General features: G+C 31.9%; 2 protein-coding genes across 3 annotated transcripts; one reads left to right on the top strand and one right to left on the bottom strand.

The window, feature by feature from the left end:
* Positions 1-1,480: 1,480 nt before the first annotated feature.
* On the bottom strand, positions 1,481-5,008 carry LOC144837171 (gamma-butyrobetaine dioxygenase-like). 2 transcript variants are annotated; one of them, XM_078692186.1, is made up of 7 exons: positions 4,900-5,008; positions 3,771-4,458; positions 3,382-3,487; positions 2,991-3,196; positions 2,669-2,835; positions 1,880-2,070; positions 1,481-1,499 (listed from the first exon to the last, which is right to left on the bottom strand). In XM_078692186.1, the coding sequence occupies exons 2-6, from the start codon at positions 4,454-4,456 to the stop codon at positions 1,910-1,912; spliced, it is 1,326 nt and encodes a 441-aa protein (XP_078548312.1). In that variant the 5' UTR covers positions 4,457-4,458; positions 4,900-5,008; the 3' UTR covers positions 1,481-1,499; positions 1,880-1,909. The 2 variants fall into 2 exon arrangements, with proteins under 2 accessions (XP_078548312.1, XP_078548311.1); XM_078692185.1 differs by lacking the exon at positions 1,481-1,499 and having other exon boundaries at positions 1,794-2,070.
* A 3,976-nt stretch (positions 5,009-8,984) lies between these two features.
* On the top strand, positions 8,985-10,908 carry LOC144838155 (calpain-5-like). The gene is made up of 4 exons (XM_078693516.1): positions 8,985-9,049; positions 9,183-9,301; positions 9,787-9,923; positions 10,468-10,908. Exons 1-4 carry the CDS (start codon positions 8,985-8,987, stop codon positions 10,648-10,650), a joined length of 504 nt encoding a protein of 167 aa, XP_078549642.1. The 3' UTR covers positions 10,651-10,908.
* Positions 10,909-18,093: the final 7,185 nt, after the last annotated feature.

Genomic DNA, 18,093 nt, shown 5'->3' with positions numbered 1-18,093 from the left:
TGTTCTTTAAACTTTCTAATAGTTCACATAAAAATACTGAAAAGTATAAACTCAAACAATTAATCAAAATTCATCACTGTAATTTAATTTAATTCAATTTTAATTCTGTTTTAATCATGCCAAAGTTAATTTTCAGTTATTTACTATTTATGTCAATTTGACTACAGTTTTATCATAGCATGCTATAAATCCTGTTAACATTTAATTTAATTTAATCATGCTAAATTTTGTTTTCAAAATTCTTAAATTAATATATTTGTACAGTTGATTAGATAGGCTACAGTCTTGTTCCAATACTTTACATCGATGTTTGTGAATGCTTTCACACTTGGTGGTTATGATGCTTGGCTATGAGTCCAGGGTTCAAGCCCTGTCACATGTCAGGATTTTTTCTAAGGACAAAATTACAACTCCACTCCCAAAGACTTGTAATAAGACTTTGCTTATGTAGAGCATTTTGTGTATATGTTTGTCTTGTGAACCTCTGAGGGTCCCTAATGATCAGCAATTGCTGGATGGATTCGCCCTCATTAAATATGGTTAAAAAAAAAGTTCATACCAAAGTAACAATTTGTTCAAAATTACATTTTGAAAGATTTTTCTATTTGTGAATCGGCTATTATATAAGCCAGCTTTTATTTTAAAATATGTAGATAAAAAGGAAACACATAAAAACTCGAAATGAGCTTGTACTGTATACTCTGAAATTTATGAGAAAAAAGAATATCAAAAGTCAACAAGTATCATATTTTTAAAATATTAAAAAAAAAAGGATCTTGGTCTGTGGAACACTGGTCCTCTCTGTGTGACATTCAAGATTCAAGATTCAAGAAATTTTATTTGTCCATAAAAATGGAAATTCACTTTGCTTGGTAGATTAAAAACAACAATATTGCAACAATTTAAAATGTGCAGTATTATAACAGATTAAAAATACAAGATAAAAAGTTAAAAATACTGTTAAAAATGTAAAACTATTTAAAAATTGCATTATCGTCTTACATTAGAATTAAAAATATGAATGCTATTTACAACGAAGGATTTTCTAGTTCTACAAAGATTTGCTCTTGGAGGTCGTAGCCTAATACCTGATCTATTTAAGTTATAACAGTAATGTAACGGATGAGTGGGGTCTTTCATAATATTGTTTACTTTTTTTAAAATACTCTTTTCATAGATAAATGAACAAGGCGATCAGCTTTAATAATACGTTGTGCAATTTTACGTGGTCTCTCAATATTTTTCTTATCATTTTCAGTAAAGTTACCATAAAAACATCCAATACATCATGCTCTTGTACTCAAAAGTCTAGTAATCCCAGAAATTATTAGTAATATTATTTGTGGTTCTCACTGTTGAGAAATAATTGCATAATATTGTTAATGATGTAGTTTCTTCAACTGCAGTAGAATAATTTTACATGTATATTTGATAAATGTATAATACTGCCTTCTTTTGTTATCTCACTAATTTTGGATTGCCTGTACTGTACACATGAATGCTTTCTTGAGTTTTTTTTTCACTTATAGAAGAAGACATTGATGTCCACATTACATAAAAAATAGTATTTCTCTTGCAAGAACATTAAGAAACATTATATTTATTTGTATTCAAACTGATACTTAGGCTCTGATATTTTTTGCACATTTTCTGTGTAATTTTACTGTACTTGTCTTTTCTGTGTTATTTATTATTTATTTATTTATAAAAAAACGTTTGTTTGTAGGGTCATCTCGTGACAAGTACTAATGTACTTCTTCTCATATTATGTAAACAAAATGAAATACTTTTCTCAGTCGAAATAAATGTTTATTGATGATATACTTTAATACTATAATATATATTATAATAACGAATTATTAAAAATTAATATAATAAAATATATGTATTATATAATATTTATGAAAATTCATTTCTTTTTCTCTGCAGCAATAGCTCTCATTCGTGCATAAATTACATCCCAGTCAATGTATATTCCTTGAAGGTGTCGTGGATTTTGGCTTCCTGGTGGAACTGTAAAAGCAGACCGACCGTGGAGAACCCGGGTGTTGTTAAAACAAGCAGCTTCACCTGCAAAATACCAAATAAACGTACCAAATAAACGTAAGAAAGTCATTTTTTTGCTTTTCACATTATAGTAAAAAAGTGTATTTGAACCCCAAATTCATTATAATTCTCCATTAACACAAAGAAATATATTGTCTCCTATCATGTCGGATAGAATTAACTGGAAAGGAACAGTTAGGTCCATAATACTAGCTTTCAATTTGCGACAACCAACCTAGGTCAGGTCAATCGATGTGTAGTCGGTCATTGTCTGGACCAATAAATCATCAAACCTGTGCCGAGCGAAGAAACACATCAGGCGCGGATTTAGGCGGGGGCTAAACAGGCTTTATTTTAACTTTTTTTTAAAAATAAAATAATGAATATTTTTATTTTTCTGCAACCTGATCGTTTTTTATCATTTATGAAAAATTTAGCCCCCCCGCCCCTTAATCTATAATGCTGGATCCGTCAGCTTGGTCGTCAGTCGTCGAAAATCAAAAGCTTCCTACTAACTGACAGGAGATCAGGAGTGGGACTCTTGAAAAATAGCAAAAAAATTTACGACAAAAAATATTAAATTAATGTAACATACATTTTTCGTAATGATACAGGAACTAACCTTCTTTTAATTTAAATGATGTAAAGTTATCTTTCTGGTATAAAGCTGAATTGAAGGTTGCCAATGCATGGTACACCTTCTTCACATCTTCAGGGCCTACACTCATTTGGACACCACGCACATGATTATTAAAATTGACCTGTTTAATTCGACCTCTTCCATCTAAACTGCAATTAAAATCAATTAATTATATAATAGATACAGCTGATTACAAAACTTGGAGAAAATTTATGGGAAAACAGTACATTAACAATGAATTTACCAACATTTTTAGCTTAAAAATATTTTGGCCTCCAATTAAAACAATACAATGTATACAAACCTAATAATGGGTTTCCAATCAGATAAAACATAGGGTGTGTTTGATACCTCATCTTTTCCTTCATCAACGAAATTAATGTGGACGCTGCTTAGAATGTCATAAATGTCTGGATCTTTTTGTTGTATGTCGTCAGCCACTTTGAAGCCATCTGCAAACTCGTTTGATCCACCATGTTCACTGCTTTGAATACAATGTAATATTTGAATCTAGAAGGAAAAAAAACACTCAATTAATGATAGAAAATAGATAATGGCCTAGTTTCCCGGCCTTGCATTCGTCAAGGATTTACAATGTATGAATTGAATAAAAGTAGGTGTGTTATGAAACAAATAAAGGAATGTTTTGTATTTGTTGAATGGAGAGAATATTTCACTCTACTTCCAATACTTACACCAGGTTCATACTTATAAAATGGAAGATCTGTGTGAAGACAAAGTCTATATGACGTGTATGCTAAGTTGGTGGGGTCTGGGTTTGATTTTACCACAAAATCTTCACTGGAATGAAAAGAAAAAACAAGGCTTAAATTACAGCAGTTATTTTCTGTTAGAGACAAACAAAGCTTCAACATGTGCAAATATTTGTTATCTACAGCAAAATTATGTCAACAGCATGTACAGTACCCTGGCCATCCAGGGGCCATCACAGACGTTCCCTTATCTCCACCCCTTGTGACCTTATCTCCACCCATTGTGACCTATGCTAATTCGATTTCCTGACAAATGATACTACACAACGAAAATGATTACAATAAGCAAAATTCAAAGTATATTTTCTCACCCATAACATGTCTGTCGTGGATATGAAACTTTTTCTGCCAATCTGAACAGGTTCTTGTCGTTATCCCCCAAATTATCTAATATACTGAAACCGTACATATGGAGACTGGCAAGCCAAGAATATAAACAAGATTCGTCTGACATAACATCATGAAAAGAGAATCTTGGCATCTTTTCTTTGGTCATCTCTGAACCCCAGTATTTCACATCAATGTTATCAATCAAATCTTGTGCCGCAGGGAATTTGACATCTTTTAACCAGTTTACTGGGTATTCACTCTTGTGATCATCTGACCACTTCACAATAATCGAATGACCATCAATGTGCATCTCAGTCTTTATTGGATGGACATCAATGTCAAGGTTCTCCAGCAGCTGGATTCTGTGCACAGATGACTTGTCGTGGCATTTTGAGCAACGACAATTATCTCTTAACCAGACAAATGGATAACGAGTCTCTGTATTGTCTGAAAATTGCACACTAATAATGTCCGTGCTTTTATCAACCTTGAATCCAGCAACATTCTGGTTGATCGCAGATGCATTATCTCTTACTGATGTGTATCGATTCAGGACATTGTCAAGTGGACGGAATTTGTTCTGCAAACTTTCCCTATAGTTCTGTTGAAATACTGAACATGTATTTGAATACCTCAATACTCTTAATAAACTGGACCGAAACATCATTCCTAAGATTAGGGAAAAAAACTCTTTTTCAGTAACTACCATTATGGGAAAAGGAGAAATACAGTAATCACAAATAAATTTGTAAAAAGGCAACCAGTCCAGGGTACAGTATAACTATTTATTACTTCGTGGTGTTTTTTGTTCACATCGACAAAACAATGCTGAAATAACAGTGGATAGGAAAACCATATAGGCAGTCACTCCACATTTGACCTGTCACTCTCCATCTTGCGGTTGCATAACTGAACTTTAATTAGCCGCTACCACTATCGACTAAACTTAAACATATACTAGGCCTAGGCCTAGTGAACTGAATAGTCCTAGATTTACTAGAGAAGTTAGCCCTACAAATACAAGATATTGCAGGTATAATGTTATTGTATTATTTAACATTGAGTAATTTGTGCTTGATTAATTAGAGATAAGTGTAATAAGAAACTTACCTATAATTGTAGCTGAGACAACAATCAAATTGTTGTCTCAGTAAAAACTAACAAGAACAAGCATAAACATTGCATCAACATGTTAGGCTTGACCTCCTTTACTTCTTCCGGTCAAAGTTCAATAACATTTTATGCATTTACGCCCTCTACGGCGAATAAGTAACTAGCTTTTAAGAACGTTATAACACTTGACATACTTAATATTTTCAAAATATTTTGGTATAGATCGATGACCCTTGACCTACTCTACCATTTTCCACCCTAGTTCCGCGAACTTTTGTGCATCTACGACCTCTACGGCGAATAAGTAACTGTCTTTACGAACGTTATAACACTTGACCTACTTAATTTTATCAAAATATTTTGGCATGGATCGATCACACTTGAACTACTTCACCATTTGCCACCCCAGTTCCGCGAACTTGTTTGCATCTACGCCCTCTACGACGAATAAGTAACTGGATTTACGAACGTTATAACACTTGACCTACTTAATTTTTTCAAAATATTTTGGTATAAATCGATCACATTTGACCTACTTTACCATTTGCCACCCCAGTTCCGCGAACTTTTTTGCATCTACGCCCTCTACGGCGAATAAGTAACTGGCTTTACGATCGTTATAACACTTGACCTACTTAATTTTTTCAAAATATTTTGGTATGAATCGATCACCCTTGACCTACTTTCCATTTGCCACCCTAGTTCCGCGAACTTTTTTGCATCTACGCCCTCTACGGCGAATAAGTAACTGGCTTTACGAACGTTATAACACTTGAACTACTTAATTTTTTCAAAATATTTTGGTATGAATCGATCACCCTTGACCTACTTTACCATTTGCCACCCTAGTTCCGCGAACTTTTTTGCACCCACGCCCTCTACGGCGAATAAGTAACTGGCTTTACGAACGTTATAACACTTCACCTACTTAATTTTTTCAAAATATTTTGGCATGAATCGATCACCCTTGACCTACTTTACCATTTGCCACCCTAGTTCCGCGAACTTTTTTGCACCCACGCCCTCTACGGCGAATAAGTAACTGGCTTTACGAACGTTATAACACTTCACCAACTTAATTTTTTCAAAATATTTTGGTATGAATCGATCACCCCTGACCTACTTTACTATTTGCTACCCCAGTTCCGCGAACTTTTTTGCACCCACGCCCTCTACGGCGAATAAGTAACTGGCTTTACGAACGTTATAACACTTCACCTACTTAATTTTTTCAAAATATTTTGGTATGGATCGATCACCCTTGACCTACTTTACCATTTGCCACCCTAGTTCCGCGAACTTTTTTGCACCCACGCCCTCTACGGCGAATAAGTAACTGGTTTTACGAACGTTATAACACTTCACCTACTTAATTTTTTCAAAATATTTTGGTATGAATCGATCACCCTTGACCTACTTTACCATTTGCCACCCTAGTTCCGCGAACTTTTTTGCATCTACGGCCTCTACGGCGAATAAGTAACTGGCTTTACAAACGGATCGATCACCCTTGACCTACTTTACCATTTGCCACCCCAGTTCCGCGAACTTTTTTGCATTTACTCCCTCTACGGCGAATAAGTAACTGGCTTTACGAACGTTATAACACTTGACCTACTTAATTTTTTCAAAATATTTTGGTATGGATCGATCACCCTTGACCTACCTTACCATTTGCCACCCTAGTTCCGCGAAATAAAAAAAATAGGAGCAAATTGTTCCCAAAATATACATTTATATTCAGTGTAACAGATGATATTGCTTGAAAATGACCGGAAGTGTGGTTATTAACCTTTGACATAATTGAATAAGGTTATAAAAACATAATTTAATAAATATTTGTCGTAAGGAGCCAATTTTGGTATCAAATTGTATATATATATATGTTTATACTTGCCATAATGCAACATTTTTTTCAAAAAGTGACTGAAACACTATTTTTCTGTAATTTTAACCTTTGACCTGTTTTTCTCATCTAAATAACGACATGGCATAGAGATTTCTAACGGCAAATTGTTTATAATAGATATTTTTATTCAATCTAATAGACTATACTGCTTGAAAAATACAAGTGTGATTATTGCTTTGAAATCCTGTACATAAAGAACCTATCGTGCAGATTTAATGCAAAGAGGTGTGGAAGGGGAATACTACTACTATACAGTACAATGTCTTTCAGAAACATTTGAGCAATTTCAATCAGGTATCCATGTATCTCCAATAAACGGAATGTACGGTTCATACAGAATTCAGAAGTTACCCTTGGTTCATTTTGGCAAATCCATTTAGAATGGTCTAAATAGATGACCTGCTGTTGTTTCATTTTAGGCAAAATCCAAATCGGTTCCTTAAGGATCGAGAGTGCACAGGCAGCTTTATTCCATGTGCCTGTCTATATAAACCCACATTGTCACCCCTTATATTTCCATTATGGGGCTTAATGTCAATCCATGGAGGACCAGCCTTTGGGGGGTAATTTTGGCAAATCCATAAATGTTATTTAAAGATTGAGGGTGAACATTTTAGTTTTATTCCATAGTTCATCTATGAACTATTTACCCCATATTAATTTCTAATACAGGGCCTTATGTAGCACACCACATAGAGATCCCAAAAGGGTCCTTAGAGGGTTCATTCGAGCAAATCCATATGGGCTATTTTAGAATCTTTTGTGTACTATATAAAAATTGTGGTCTGTCTGTGTAGTGAGTTGTGGATTGAGTTTGGCCACCTGGATCTGCCTATGCCCTATCCTGTACGAATTGGTATTCTCTGGTTCTGATGAATAGTAGTTTATTTTCCAAAACCGAATATTGTAGCCCTAATAAATGCAACTGTATAGTGGCAAATCATTGAAGGTCAGCGTAACATTTTAACATCATAACATTTTAACCGTCATAATATTAATAATATTAATAATTGTATTATTTATTTTACAGTATTATATTAATACATTTAAAATAATGCGCACTAGAAAAAATATAAAAATACCATAACTTCACTGATCAAATAACGTGATTACATTTATGAACATCGATCTCATAGTTTGAATAACTTTGCATTATTTAGTATATCACTTGTTCAAATGTTGACCTTTGACCTATGTCAACTTGTGTAATGATAAATGTGCTCTTTTGATTGTGTATGATTGATAGATGTCTTAACAGAATGATAAAACATAACATTTTGTCTTAAATGTTAGTTTTTATTTGGGTTTATATGCAAATTGTGTGATTGGTCAATATTGACATTTGACCTTTAATTGAAAAGTATTTGTTTTATAAGGCGACTGAATAGATACCTATAACCATACAAATGTATTAAAAGACCAAATTGAACTTCAATAAATTGGTTATAATACATATGTATATAATACATTGTTATAATAGGTCAATTTTGAACTTTGACCCCTTATCTCTTCCTATTCGCTTCCTAGTCTGATTTGATTAAATACAGTATTATAATTATATTAATCAAAATTATAATGAAATAACATAACTTTACTAATCAAATAATTTGATTACTTGTAAAACCATCAATATCATAGTTTGGACAACTTTGCATTTCTTTGTTAACTAATACGTGTATTAAAATGTTAACCTTTGACCTTATGTCAACTGATGAAATTGACCTTATGTCAACTGATGAAATGATGTATTCGCTCTTTTACATTGCGTATGATTGATTAACAGGATGAGAAAACATCCAATTTTTATTAAATATAAGTTTTTATTTGGTTTTATAGGTACGTTCTATGATTGGTCAATATTGACATTTGACCCTTAATTACAAAGGATTTTTTTTCATAAGGTGATTGAATAGACACTTATAATCATAAACATGTAATAAAAGACCAAATTGTGCTTCAATAAATTTGTTATAATACATATACATAATACATTGTTGTAATTGTTCAATTTTGAACTTTGACCCCTTATATCTCGAAAACGCTTCCTATCCTGATCGATTACCTTCCATATTCGTAATCTACGGAAAATTCTGGTCTAGAAAAGTTGGATGGCAATTTGTCCCCTTTCGGGTGGTGATTCCCCCCTCCTGCCACCGGACTAATATAGCGCCTAATGCTCACAGCTTCTAAGCGCTTCGCAATATTTTCTCGGTCATTGAATCAAACACGAATTATTCAGTAAGGTCCAGTGTACACATCTGGCTTGTGTGCACTTAAAAGATCCCACTATGGCAAGTCTTCAATAAAGTTCTAAATGTGTATACTTATATTGAATTAGATAATATTTAATTGATTATTTATTTGTTTATAGGCAAATTGAGAAGTCTGTTCCATCCAAGAGTTCAAACCCTCTTAAGAAGTACCCATGCGCAGTGACATCTGTGCAAGTCCTGTCTGCCAGTAATCTAGAGAAACAAGATCTAAAAGGAGGTAAATACAATAAATATGCTTAATTTTGAGATAGAGGAAACAATGCAAAATGGTTGTGTACATAAACATCTCTGCTTACTCACCCTAGCTTTCTCGGGTTTCAATTATTTTTATTATTTCGTGGTTAGAATGCGGTGTTAGTTCCACGATATGTATACTTCATATGTGGAATAAATATACGTATACATGGTTGTTTATTGTTGTACCCAAAGATTTCTCTAGTTGTATATAGGATGGGGTTTGTTGCTCTGTCTAGTTTGACAAGAAAAAGTGTGATGTACCCAAATATGGCAGTGATATGATGTCATCATGACCATATATGGGCACATCACATTTTTTTGTCACATAAAGTTTGGTAGTGTAGACAGAGCTTTACACTTAATTACTGCAGTATCCTATTTTTATCTTATAAACTTAGAAATTCTCTTTATTATCTGGATATGATAACCTGGTTAAACTCTTTACCCTGCTTCTGTTTTGTATAGGTGCTGACCCATATGTGTACATTAACTGTGAAGGTCATAAGGTCAGATCAGAGGAGAAGAAGGATAGCCTGAACCCTGAATGGGACTTCAGTGCCATTTTCTACCGTGTAAACGTTAACAAGCCAATCATTGTTGAGGTAAGGATATAATTTCTATTCACTATTTTTTAACACACTCCTCATAATCACAGTCACACTTAGGCTAAGGGAAACAATTGCCTTTAAAATTAAAAAAATCTCCTATCTAAGTGAATACAATTTAAGGGAAATACTTAAATATTGATTGAGTTAAGTGAACTTAATATTTAAGAAAAATATTTAACTTAAGTGTGATTGGTGAATACAGCCACTGGAATGAAATATAGCAAACAAAGCATCTTAACTTTATTTCAAGTCAATGATTTTACTTAAGTCAGTTTTCAAAATAACCTAAGCAAATATGTGTAAATGTTCTTATCTTCCATGAAGTCTTAATCCATAAGAAAAACAATACTGGTGTGACAAATAAAGCCTTATTTATTCACTTCACAAAGATTGATAAATGCCAGCCTGTTTGTGGAACCAGGGATGCTTTTATCATTTGTTTTTTCTTCTGGTTGCAACAATGGCAGACACGTTGGTTAGATAAAGGTTTTAATTTTAAGAGTCTGCGAAAAATATCAAAAGAAAATAATTTTTTTAGATTTGGAATCATAACCTTGTGAAGGACACATTCATGGGTCAGGCCATCTTTATGGCACAGTCCGGCGGAGAAGCCAAGCACCATGTTGCACCACTTAAAGACCGCGGTAGAAAAGGCCAAGATCCGAAACAGGGCAACGTCAGTGTGGTCATCACAACGAAAGAGTCTTTAGAAGATTTGTAAAATGGGAATGTAATCCTTACATGAGCATTTTGATTCTGAATTATGTATTTAGCAAATGACCAAAAAAAGTCGTAAAAATTGATTTTTTACTTTGTGTTTCTCTGATGTAACACAATAGTATTCAGAAAAATAAAGTATGTCATATTCTTTTTCTAAAAATTTATAGTAAATATTGTGTACTATGAGAGGTACCTGGTGCCAGTTTATATTTTACCATGGTGAATTTATTTTGGATTTCTTTCCCATTAGATGGAAAATGAGGAGTTACTATAAGTTCTCTGTTTTCTCAGATTGCTTAAGTATAAGTAATTTTAAATTTTATTTGTAAGACAATGGCGTTAGTTTTTCACAAATTTATTCATATGTGTATATAAAGGAATGTTTAGGTTCGGATCAAAAGAGAAGTCTTTTTAATTTTTATCTTTTTACTTGTATATAACGATAAGTTTCCAAATGTTACATTATAAAAATGTTTTACTGACACTTCGGAGAGGAAATTGAGTTAGAGATCATTTAAAAATGATTCTACTGCAGTTACTGCAGTAACTACATATTATGTTTTAATGTAGAATTTGTTAAGGCTATAAACATTGTGTATGATTACCCATAGTTGCTAAATAATTACAAAACAAGTTAAAGAGTAAACAAAATTTACTTACTGTAGTAACTGCAGTAAAATCATAACATGTTTTTCATTTTGTAGACCTGAGTCATGCTTGTTCCGTGCTCAACATTTACACCACCAGTCTTTAAGTGTTATTATTATTATTAATTTATGTTATTGTATTTTCATATTATGAACATTAACAAGCTAGCAAATTATAGTGTTAAAAAAACATATTTAATGTTATTGATTGTAGCTCAGTAATAGTACCCCTTTCATACTGCCTAGCGAAACTCCAAACACACCATGCGGACACACGTCATGCAAAACACCGGTGTTGTCGCCCTGGTGTGTGTAAATAGTTTTTGTTAGACGATGTGAAAAGTGTATGAATGATCTTAAAAATAAACACTATCTATGACTCGAACACGCGACTTCTTGCAGATAGGCCGAGCGATCTAATACTATCTTTTTATCTATTTATTTTCTAATCCTAAATAATAATAATACAGTATTTATTAAATATATAAATTAACATTTTGTATCAAATTTAAATCTAACTACTTTTGAATAATAAGCAATTTACTAATTATTTATTTGTGTTATTAATATTTAATTAAAAATCTACTCTGTTTTAATCAATGCACAATAGAACCCATAAAAGACTAACCCCAATTTTACTACGACTTTTCAATTTTATGAACTTAATGATTTATGCCTTGTATGTGTATGTTATTGTAGTATTTTTCTTTAAAACAATATTTTTGGGGTACTTTTTTCTCCATATTTGGACGGTAACCTCATTTAATGTCTTTCAAGTTTATCATTCCACATAAACACTTATGAGTTACTCAACCATATCATGTCACATGACATCATTCACGTGATACCTTTTTGTTTGCTAAATAGCTAAAAAATGAATCATTTGAAACTAATAAATGTTTTTTTCATCTTTTCTTACTTAAAATGTCTACATTCCTTTCTATTATTTCTTTTAAAATCAGATAAAATCTGATTTTAAGTGTTTTCTATTTATTTGTAGTAAAAATGTGTTGGGGCTAAAAAATGTATAAATCACTTTTTTTTCTGATTTTAAACATTTTCATTGAATCAAGCTAAAATATATATAAATCTATTTTTCTATAAACACCATCCATGATTGTGAAAAATATCTGAAATGATTTACTTGTAATTAAATATTTTAACCTGTGAATTTAAATTATTGATAATATATATAAAATTTAGTAAAATATGTACGACGGCCACTGTGGTCGTATTTACCAATCACACTTAAGTGAGATAATACACTATTTTACTTAAGTCAATAAATATTTAAGGATCACTCAATTGGTATTCACTTAAATAGGAGAATTTTTAAATGTTAGTTTGGTTCCCACTAGGACGCAACGTAAGTGCAATGCAAGTGTTGACCAATCATGACGCGATGGATTATTTGAACTGTGGCTTGTCATTGGTCAATTAGCTTACGTTGGGCTTACGTCGTTACGTTACGTCCAAATGGGAACCAAGATTTAGTGTGAATGTTGAATACGAAACTACATTTTTTTAATAACCAAAACTGCTAATGCATATTATCAAAAGTTAGTAATAGTTCAATTTCATGTGGTATCTTATAATTCCTTATCTATAATTTAGTTACAATATTTATAGTTTTTAATCAAGTTAATCATGTAATAATTATTGTATCAATTATTAATTATCATTTGTTTAATTATCATATGCATTAAATATTTATCAATATTAAAATAATTTTAAAATAATGTGGAAATACTATTTGTTTTAGACAGTGTATGGTGTGTGCTTACCGTAGTTCAGTGCACCTTTGGCGACCAAATGAAGTGTATATGTTGTGTTTAAAGCTTCCCACTAGAACGCAAGGACGTAACACAACTCAAAGGGATTTGACCAATCACAAGCGATAGATTATTTGAACAGTCGCGTGTGATTGGTCAGCTTGATTGATCTCCTATCTAAGTGAATACAATTTAAGGGAAATACTTAAATATTGATTGAGTTAAGTGAACTTAATATTTAAGAAAAATATTTAACTAAAGTGTGATTGGTGAATACAGCCACTGGAATGAAATATAGCAAACAAAGCATCTTAACTTTATTTCAAGTCAATGATTTTACTTAAGTCAGTTTTCAAAATAACCTAAGCAAATATGTGTAAATGTTCTTATCTTCCATGAAGTCTTAATCCATAAGAAAAACAATACTGGTGTGACAAATAAAGCCTTATTTATTCACTTCACAAAGATTGATAAATGCCAGCCTGTTTGTGGAACCAGGGATGCTTTTATCATTTGTTTTTTCTTCTGGTTGCAACAATGGCAGACACGTTGGTTAGATAAAGGTTTTAATTTTAAGAGTCTGCGAAAAATACCAAAAGAAAATAATTTTTTTTTAGATTTGGAATCATAACCTTGTGAAGGACACATTCATGGGTCAGGCCATCTTTATGGCACAGTCCGGCGGAGAAGCCAAGCACCATGTTGCACCACTTAAAGACCGCGGTAGAAAAGGCCAAGATCCGAAACAGGGCAACGTCAGTGTGGTCATCACAACGAAAGAGTCTTTAGAAGATTTGTAAAATGGGAATGTAATCCTTACATGAGCATTTTGATTCTGAATTATGTATTTAGCAAATGACCAAAAAAAGTCGTAAAAATTGATTTTTTACTTTGTGTTTCTCTGATGTAACACAATAGTATTCAGAAAAATAAAGTATGTCATATTCTTTTTCTAAAAATTTATAGTAAATATTGTGTACTATGAGAGGTACCTGGTGCCAGTTTATATTTTACCATGGTGAATTTATTTTGGATTTCTTTCCCATTAGATGGAAAATGAGGAGTTACTATAAGTTCTCTGTTTTCTCAGATTGCTATAGTATAAGTATAAGTAATTTTAAATTTTATTTGTAAGACAATGGCGTTAGTTTTTCACAAATTTATTCATATGTGTATATAAAGGAATGTTTAGGTTCGGATCAAAAGAGAAGTCTTTTTAATTTTTATCTTTTTACTTGTATATAACGATAAGTTTCCAAATGTTACATTATAAAAATGTTTTACTGACACTTCGGAGAGGAAATTGAGTTAGAGATCATTTAAAAATGATTCTACTGCAGTTACTGCAGTAACTACATATTATGTTTTAATGTAGAATTTGTTAAGGCTATAAACATTGTGTATGATTACCCATAGTTGCTAAATAATTACAAAACAAGTTAAAGAGTAAACAAAATTTACTTACTGTAGTAACTGCAGTAAAATCATAACATGTTTTTCATTTTGTAGACCTGAATCATGCTTGTTCCGTGCTCAACATTTACACCACCAGTCTTTAAGTGTTATTATTATTATTAATTTATGTTATTGTATTTTCATATTATGAACATTAACAAGCTAGCAAATTATAGTGTTAAAAAAACATATTTAATGTTATTGATTGTAGCTCAGTAATAGTACCCCTTTCATACTGCCTAGCGAAACTCCAAACACACCGTGCGGACACACGTCATGCAAAACACCGGTGTTGTCGCCCTGGTGTGTGTAAATAGTTTTTGTTAGACGATGTGAAAAGTGTATGAATGATCTTAAAAATAAACACTATCTATGACTCGAACACGCGACTTCTTGCAGATAGGCCGAGCGACCTACTACTATCTTTTTATCTATTTATTTTCTAATCCTAAATAATAATAATACAGTATTTATTAAATATATAAATTAACATTTTGTATCAAATTTAAATCTAACTACTTTTGAATAATAAGCAATTTACTAATTATTTATTTGTGTTATTAATATTTAATTAAAAATCTACTCTGTTTTAATCAATGCACAATAGAACCCATAAAAGACTAACCCCAATTTTACTACGACTTTTCAATTTTATGAACTTAATGATTTATGCCTTGTATGTGTATGTTATTGTAGTATTTTTCTTTAAAACAATATTTTTGGGGTACTTTTTTCTCCATATTTGGACGGTAACCTCATTTAATGTCTTTCAAGTTTATCATTCCACATAAACACTTATGAGTTACTCAACCATATCATGTCACATGACATCATTCACGTGATACCTTTTTGTTTGCTAAATAGCTAAAAAATGAATCATTTGAAACTAATAAATGTTTTTTCATCTTTTCTTACTTAAAATGTCTACATTCCTTTCTATTATTTCTTTTAAAATCAGATAAAATCTGATTTTAAGTGTTTTCTATTTATTTGTAGTAAAAATGTGTTGGGGCTAAAAAATGTATAAATCACTTTTTTTTCTGATTTTAAACATTTTCATTGAATCAAGCTAAAATATATATAAATCTATTTTTCTATAAACACCATCCATGATTGTGAAAAATATCTGAAATAATCTACTTGTAATTAAATATTTTAACCTGTGAATTTAAATTATTGATAATATATATAAAATTTAGTAAAATATGTACGACGGCCACTGTGGTCGTATTTACCAATCACACTTAAGTGAGATAATACACTATTTTACTTAAGTCAATAAATATTTAAGGATCACTCAATTGGTATTCACTTAAATAGGAGAATTTTTAAATGTTAGTTTGGTTCCCACTAGGACGCAACGTAAGTGCAATGCAAGTGTTGACCAATCATGACGCGATGGATTATTTGAACTGTGGCTTGTCATTGGTCAATTAGCTTACGTTGGGCTTACGTCGTTACGTTACGTCCAAATGGGAACCAAGATTTAGTGTGAATGTTGAATACGAAACTACATTTTTTTTAATAACCAAAACTGCTAATGCATATTATTAAAAGTTAGTAATAGTTCAATTTCATGTGGTATCTTATAATTCCTTATCTATAATTTAGTTACAATATGTATAGTTTTTAATCAAGTTAATCATGTAATAATTATTGTATCAATTATTAATTATCATTTGTTTAATTATCATATGCATTAAATATTTATCAATATTAAAATAATTTTAAAATAATGTTGATACATACACAGTTAATGTGTATTTATTTTCAAGAATTTTAAATTGTGGAAATACTATTTGTATTGTGTATGGTGTGTGCTTACCGTAGTTCAGTGCACCTTTGGCGACCAAATGAAGTGTATATGTTGTGTTTAAAGCTTCCCACTAGAACGCAAGGACGTAACACAACTCAAAGGGATTTGACCAATCACAAGCGATAGATTATTTGAACAGTCGCGTGTGATTGGTCAGCTCGCTTGCGTTGCGTCTACGGCCTTTATAGTTAAAACCAAGCTTGGTTGCCACAACACGACATATGCGCAACGCAAGTGAGTTAACCAATCACAATTTGGATGACCCAACGCGTAGTGATTGGTCACTTTATCCCTCATTTCTAAAGCTCTTTCTTGTGACTGTGGGTCCCAAATATGGTGTTTATTTATTTTTATCATATTTAAGACGCATTTATAGTAGTTGTAATAGGACATTTTTATCATTTTGGTTACTGTATTTTTATTACTTTTTAGGTATGAATATTTATACACGATACTAATTAGTATAATTTAGTTGTGATATAATAGTCGTACTAACCACCGATTATGTTTAATGAATTTAATAAATTCAATAATTAATAAAATTCAAATTATTTTATTCAATTAAAGTAAATCCATGCTATTATTTTCAATGAATCTATTTGGTATTTATAAACAGTGTGTTGAACATATTTGTAGTTAAGTGGACATTTTGTACATTAGAAATAAGGACCAATCATGTCATCGATATTTGATGACGTATCGCTGAATATTCTAATTTAGCTGTCGGATATAGCCTATCATGGCTTTTAATTGATTGATAAAATAAATATTCATGGTTTGGTTTACCTGTTATTAAATAGCATGGTTGCACAGCAGTCAGCAATGATGGATTTTTGGCTTCTTGTATGTCAATGTTTTATACTATTTTGAAAAAAGTATACCTGTTCTAATTTAGCTGTCGGATTTGATAATAGCCTGTTATTGTGGCGTTAAAAATAAATTGGTAAAAGCTCTAGTTAAGCAATATTCATTCATTCATTAATTGAAAGTGCCTTGCTGGTCAACGTTCAGGCAATGATCATAATGATTGTACAGCATTTAGTTATGCAAGAAATACCATTTCAATTACAGTACTTTGTACCTATCCGTCAAGATTTACTATAACTGTTAATCATTTTGTTTGTTAGTCCATTTCGTGCCTACCCTACCTGGATAAACAAAAAATAGCCTATTCTCTTCAAAAAGTAGAAAATGCATTGAGCATCCCTATCCACAAATGGTATAGTCCACTACACCACTGATGGTTTGTGTAATATCACAGTTAGTGAAGGTCTCCCATTCGTTATGTAGTTACGGTGATGGTTACAGTGACTATAGTGACCTGGTTATATTGAAATAAACTTGTTTTATCTTTAGTATTGCTGTTTGTTGTTTTATTCTAGTTTAGACAACCTCCGTCATCATTTAGATCACCTCCGTCATCATTTGGACAACCTCCGTCATCATTTAGACCACCTCCGTCATCATTTGGACAACCTCCGTCATCATTTAGACAACCTCCGTCATCATTTAGACAACCTCCGTCATCATTTAGACAACCTCCGTCATCATTTGGACAACCTCCGTCATCATTTAGACAACCTCCGTCATCATTTAGACAACCTCCGTCATCATTCAATCAGACATGACAATAACTAATGCAATAAACCCGAAAATTAATGCTTACTCTGTTTCTCTTCGTTTCGTAAACAAAAGAGACAAACTAATCAAAAAACTTCCCAAAATAAGTAGCCTTGTAATAGATGCTTTAGGTG

Source organism: Antedon bifida, chromosome 3 (assembly GCF_963402885.1).
Source record: "Antedon bifida chromosome 3, ecAntBifi1.1, whole genome shotgun sequence".
NCBI classification, from domain to species: domain Eukaryota; kingdom Metazoa; phylum Echinodermata; class Crinoidea; order Comatulida; family Antedonidae; genus Antedon; species Antedon bifida.
The sequence above is the reverse complement of the archived record's forward strand: the minus strand, read 5'-3'. Positions and strand labels throughout refer to the sequence as shown.